At 39.2% G+C, this 6,777-nt stretch overlaps 1 protein-coding gene across 1 annotated transcript in view; it reads right to left on the reverse strand.

The window, feature by feature from the left end:
- VPS13D (vacuolar protein sorting 13 homolog D) overlaps positions 1–6,777 on the reverse strand; it is a 299,465-nt gene that overhangs the window by 138,782 nt on the left and 153,906 nt on the right. Inside the window, exons 50-52 of the mRNA XM_019639700.1 lie at positions 6,542–6,545; positions 5,021–5,184; positions 3,916–4,024 (exon numbers count right to left, since the gene is read on the reverse strand). Coding sequence (XP_019495245.1) covers positions 3,916–4,024; positions 5,021–5,184; positions 6,542–6,545 — 277 coding nt within the window. The remainder of the gene's footprint in view (positions 1–3,915; positions 4,025–5,020; positions 5,185–6,541; positions 6,546–6,777) is intronic.

Here is a 6,777-nt window from a genome sequence, read left to right on the forward strand (position 1 = left end):
GGGCTGCGTTAATGTGTGTGTGCCCCAGGGAAGGTACAAAAAAGCCAGAGAACTGGCTGTGTCAGAAAGCAGGGAAGTGCTCGAGGAATGAGGGGCACGAGTCAAGGGCACAGAAGGTTAAAGAAGCGCCTACAGGCCAAATGTGGGGATTAAGCATAAAAATAAACACTGACAGTAACAGATAACCCACTGAATAAAGTAGGAAACCATAATGACACACATAATGCTATGGACTGAACTGTGCCCCACCCACAATGCTTATGCTGAAGACCTAGCCAGCAGTTGTGATGGTTATTTGGAAATGGGGCCCTTGGGTGATAATTAGGTTAGGATGAGGTCATGAGGGTGGAGCTCTCCTGGTGGAATTAGTGCCCTTACGAAAAAAGACATCAAAGGGCTTGCTTTCTACACACCCCCCTGCCCAACCCACTGCCATCTGAGGACACAGTGAGAGGAGAGAAGTCTACGAACCAGGAACAGGGCCCTCACCAGGGAACCAAACTGGCCAGCACCCTCGTCTTGGACCTCCCAGCCTCCAGAGCTGTGAGAAATAAATTCCCATTGTTTAAGTCATCCGGTCTATAGTAATTTGTCATGGAAGTCCAAGCTAATACATAAATAGAAATATGATGAGGAACAGGATATTTACATAGTCTCAAAGTACCTCTCCACAAAATATTTACTAACTACAAGGGAAAAAGAAATTTCACAGTGGAGAAGGCTGGAGGCACCAAATTAATCCAGTGCTAAAGTAAACATCACCAGTAACAGGGCAAATCAAAATCACAGCATCGATTCTACACAATTTCCGCCAATTTTTCTATAACTCTGAGAGTCTTTCAAAATAAAATGTAAAAAACCAAAACCAGTTTTTGTCCTCATCAAGTGAAATAACAATTATGAAACTGTTGTGTAAATTATAAAATCTTATTTATGTTTTTTTTTGCTACTTAATTAAAAAAAAAACCACCAAAAAAAACCCCCCCGTTTTTGTCTGCTTAAAAGGTACCTGGCCCTTGGAAATTACAAATATATTTATTATTCATGTTTTGCTGAACACACCTGGTGTTTATATCGCACTTGATAAATCATCTTACTCCTAAGTTGGTTTTCATTCACCCTAATAGCCTCATGAACTTGAATATCCTTTGAAGGTCATCTGACAACATCATTTCAAAGTGTTCTTCCATTTCTGTTTTCAATTCGTTTGACTCTGTCAGATTTGCTACTTCTTTTATCTTTAGATTATTATTTTTCAAAAAAATTTTTTTTTAATTCTCAGTAAGTCTCAAAAATTGTTTACTTTCAATTACTATGCCCCATGGTCTCTTTCCTCATCACCATTCCCAAAGCTTATTTTTAAAATGCATCTCACAATAAGCACAGCCTTAAATATAAGGGTGTGATAACATCTTAAAGAAATTTGAATTATGTGACTTTGAACTAATATTAAAATAGATGTAGAAGTATTGACAGATTGATAGATGGATGAACTTTGAAAACATGAGGCTAAGTTTAAGAAGCTACTCATAAAAGACCATTCACATGAGCATCCAGAATAGGGGCATCTACAGAAACAAGATTAGTGATTGTTTAGGGCTGGAAGGAAGGGGACTATGGGTGATAGCTAAAGGATACAGGGTTGCTTCCTGAGGTGAGGAAATGTTCTAAAACTGAGTGTGGTGGTGGTTGCACATATCTGTGGATATACTACAAACCACTGAATCGTGTATTTTAAATGGGTAATTTATACAGTATGTAAACTATATCTCAACAAAGCTGTTAAAAAATATAAAACCAAATTAGAAACACGTGTATTAAGTTTCATTTGATGTGCAAAATTTGAAATAATTTGAATCTACCTCCCCAATTAAAAATTTGATAAGAGTTGTATAACTTCAAAGCCAAGTAAATCATAAACAAGCTACATTACTGCCACACGTGATACCACTTTAGATGATAAAAAGGCATCCCTGTCAGCATTAGGTTCACTATGGTGGTGAACAGACACCCTCTGTCAGGGGGATTTGGGGATTATGTGATTTCCATTACTCAGAATGTCGGGAACACAGCCCTCCGATAAAAGTGTTTCAAATAATTACAGTTGGTGATCTCCCTCCTCTTTAAGTGACTTTTGCACCTCTGGGTTCTCAAACATCTTTCATTTTGAAATGTGAACTAGTTATTACCAGTCCTTCTGTCGTGTGTAATATTTTTACCCAAATTTTACTGCCTGTCTCTCTGTATCTAGGTCTATTAGCATGAATATGTCCCTAAACTGACTTGAAAAGACTGTTGGTATAAAAAGGGGAAAAACTGTCTGTTTGATCATTTTTCCATTCAGTTTAGGAAAAAGTAGATTAGGGAAGTATTTATAACAGAAAAATAGAGGCATAAAAATGACATCACTAATTTGAAAAAAAAAAAAAAAGAAATTCAAGAATTAAATTCTCCAGAAAAGGCATCAAAGATGAGAAAGGGCTGGGAATTGCTAGGGCGGGTATCAGGGACAGTGGGAAGCATGTGAACTGGAGCAATCAAGGCCCCATGTCCCCACCCCAAGGAAGCTGTTCAGCCCAAGGCTCCATGTCCTTAGCTGTAAAACCAGAGGCTAGACTACAGGGCCTGGGTCCCTCCCAGCGCTACAAATCTTTCATTCTAAACTCCAAGATCTCTTACCTTCTTCTTTAAAATGACTCTTTGTGTCTTCGGGGAGACATCCAAGACGAGCTCTGCACAGGTAATGGCCTTGTTGGAAGCCACAGGCCTTCCTGTCCCCTTCTGCAAACTAGAAAAAAAAAAAATTATATATGTGTATATATACATTATCACACGTATACGCATGCATGTGCCTATACTCGCACAAGTATTCAAGTACTCACAAGCAAATGCCTAAATCCTCCACTATAAAAACGAGAATTTTTTTTTTAATTGTAGGAGATAAAGTCTGACGCAACTTGCAGAAAGATCAAGGTTGTGTTGTCTTCCTATATAGCTCAAAGGTTCATTTGTCAGAAGATATGCTCTGACATTTCTCCTCTCCTGATAATTTTAAGTGGCTTAAAATTCAGATATAAAAGGATGGCTATATATCTTTAGAGGCCAAAAAACAGCAGCAAAAAGCTAAGCCAGGCATTTCAAGGGTCCAAGAATTAGCTCTACTCTTTGCCAGTCAGAAGATCAGTGTCCCTGCGTCCCCAAGTCTTTGAAATCAGAAGCCCCTTTAGGATGAAAAGAATACAAAGGGTTGATAATCACCTTCCTCCAATTCAATGGTGGTGTGCTTCTCTGTGGCTTAAGAGCCCTAAATTTTATGGAATATTGCAGCCTACACTTCGGAGTACTTCAATGAGATTTTATTTAGATTATTCTCCTGTTTCTAAAAAGGGGATTGATAAATTCAGAGTTAAAAACTAGTTTTCATGAAAAAAAATTAGTTTTCCGACACCACAAGCACAAGTGACAAAAAAATAAATAAAAATAGATAAATTACATTTCAACAAAATTAAAAACTTTTGTCCTTCAAAGGACACCATCAAGAAAGAAAAATGAGGGGGCTGGCCGAGTGGCTCAGTTGGTTAAGAGCTCGCTCAAGAGTTTGAGCTCTGAGCAACAGCGGTTCGAGTCCAGCCCGAGCTGAGCAGCCGNAAAAAAAAAAAAAGCCCATCACTCAGGCAACCAACCATTCCTAGTACATTTCTTACACATCACCTTTAAGAACATTCTCCCATGTAAATACACAAATGCACAACCGAAGTTTCTTGACTTTCCTGATTAAAATGAGATAATGCATGCTTGCTGTGTAATTAGTTTTTCCCATTTAACAACATATCCTGCATATCATAATTGAGACTTTTCTTTCAAAGAAGCCTCAACCACCTCTTGCTGCTACTGAGGCTGCCGCAACTTACGGACCTGAACAACCAGCCCATGTAACCCGCAGGTCAGCTTTCCTTCTCGGAAACTCCACGTCTGGGTTGTGCTTCGTCTGCGATCAGGCTTTCTTAGCATCAGTGGCTCATATCTGGGATAAAGGAAAATGCAATGAGTCCTTTGCGTCACCTATTTCAGGCCGGAAGAGAATACCAGAAACACGGTTTTACTCTCCTTCCTTCCAATATCCTCTACTCTTAATCTAATGGGCAGTTAGTATGAATCCTATGGCAACTAGGTATCTCTTAATGAGGAAAGGAGAATAAAACGAAATGGAAAGCAACAAAACGGGGGACACAAAGTAATAGTAACACTTTAAGGATTCATTTTATATATTCTCATACATAATATTCATTATATATAAAATAATATAGCTTCTTGCATGTTCACAATGACTAGCTGGCATGCAGTATGAGAACGGCTGCCTGCTAAATGTATTTTAAAATACTTTCAGCAGCTTTTGTTCTGTTTTATTTCCAAATACATGTATTTTATATTGGGTTTTAATTTGTTTGTAAGTCATCGAAAATCATTTTGTTAGTAAATAAGGTATTAACTGGAAACAAATACACTGATTTCGTGGAGAAACTAAGGCAAATAAAATAATTTATTCAAAGTGAAAGAGCTGATTTGAACCATGGAGTCAGCCATATAAAAACATATTATTCTCTAAATCATTTATTTCTGCTTTTGAAAGGTTTAACAAAATTCTTAAAAAGATTTAAAACAAGAAATTGTTCACATCTAGGGAGTAATGGTGGATGGAAGTTTGGGTTAAACATTCAAGTTTTATAACATATCCTTCTTATTGTTTGAATTTTTAAAAGATCTCCAAGGTCATTTCCATAATAGATTTAAAATAAATAAATCTAAAGGAAGGAAGGACGAAAGGAAGGAAAGAAGGAAGACAGACTGACCCAGTGCTCATATTTGGGAATGTGACAAGTTTCTGTCACTGAAGAAAAATACACACATAGAAATACAAACTCTTACTTCATTTACAGACTCTCGCTTTTCGGTACAGATCTCCTCTGAGTCTGAATCTGAAAGCAATGAACTTGACTCAAAAGGTGCCCAGAAAACGTACCTGTTGTCGGTCACTGCGGCAAGACCAGCTATGTCCAATATGGCCGCCGCCTCGGCGGAGCGGGCCGCCGAGGGCTTATTGGGGTTGTGGGGCACAGAAGAGCCCTCGTGGGCCAGCATGCCCGTCCCGGTCATCCTCCACAGCTGAGAGCGCTTCCCTGGTTCCTGCGGGGTGGACACACAAAAAGCCATCATGTGCAGCCACAGCTTCATACAAGGGCTGAATCAGTTCTCACGTAGGAACTGCACGGAAGATATTTTCCACGTTATGTAAATTCTTAATTCAAAGTTTCATTGTTGTTAATCCCTCGTTACACTCAGGATGAAATATGCTAAACTCTTGAACCAAACTCAAAATTACAAATGTCAATTTAAAACATTTATTCTTGTCATATACTTAATATTTTCTGGACAAACTCGTCAGCTGAAGTTCAGTCCAATCACTGTCACCAGCTCTGTTGCTATGATAACCGCTGCTGCAGATGCTGACCCTTAGGTGCCCTTACCTGAAAGAGTCGTTCAATTATATAAAGTGTATGTGTATTCTTAATTGGTCACCCTCATAGCTGGCCGACAACCAGAATTTACCAGCAGTCTTCTCCCCTCCCATGTTTATAATCTTTGATTGAGGTTTCCAATTTACAAGTTGATTGTTTTCAAATATTGACTGTATTTAAAGTTTATACTACGTTGATTGCTGTTAATTCTAAATTTTTTTCTCCTTAGGAATATTTTATAGACAGCACTTGAATTTCCAGGTCAATAATAATCATCATTATAATAATACTTATTGATAATTTACTATGTGCCAGACACTGATCCATGGGGTTTACATGTAGGTAATTCACTCAATCTTCAAAACAATCCGATGAGGTATATACTATTAATGATTCTTACTTACAAATGAGGAAGTTAAGGCTCTATGAGATGACGAAATCTCCCCGTGTCACATAACTAGCAGGTGGCGGAGAGAAGATTTGAGTCTGAGCCTGATGCCAGAGCCAACATGCTTAAGCCCTCTGCAGCACTGCCTTTCTAGCATAACCCACGTAGTTCCATTTCAGTAACACCTAACCTTAGAGTACTCTCTCTATGGGAACACACACTCCAGCCAGACCTGTCAGGCTCACTCTCACCAGATGGGAGCCCCTCCACAGCAAGACACTTCTGGGTACCACAAACTCATCCACATGCTGCCCCTGCGCTGGAAAGATAACTTCTGCATTACATTCTACAAAGTAAAAACTAACAAAGTAATATGAGTGCTAAACCAAATGCCGGGATTTGAAACCCAGCTGTGCCATTTACCAGCTGAGTGACCTTGGACGAGTCACTACATCTCTCAATCTCTATTTCAGAAACTAAGCCACCTCTTAGGGGTCTTGTGCTAAGTGTAATAAATACAAGGCCCTTAGCGCATGCCTGGCACAGGGTCTGGCCTCGCTAAATGCTCACTATGTTATTATGATTCCATCTCTTTTCATAGCACTGTATGTGTATTATCTTAGTGGATCCTTCTCACAAACCTGAGAAAAGCAGGAATATGAGGCTCAGTGAGGAATGTGAAATACCAGATATCATGTATCTTTAAGTGACAAAGCCGGAACTCAAACCTAGAAAGATCTGATGCTCTTTCTGCTGGGTGCTACTGCCTCTTACGTCTGTAAGATTTGAAGCTGAGCTGCCTTCTCCATCGACAACCCCCACGTGCTTACTTGCATTTGCGGGAAGAGAACACATCTCTCCGCAGAACCAAAC

The sequence above is a fragment of the Hipposideros armiger genome, unplaced genomic scaffold (assembly GCF_001890085.2).
Source record: "Hipposideros armiger isolate ML-2016 unplaced genomic scaffold, ASM189008v1 scaffold_46, whole genome shotgun sequence".
NCBI lineage: Eukaryota > Metazoa > Chordata > Mammalia > Chiroptera > Hipposideridae > Hipposideros > Hipposideros armiger.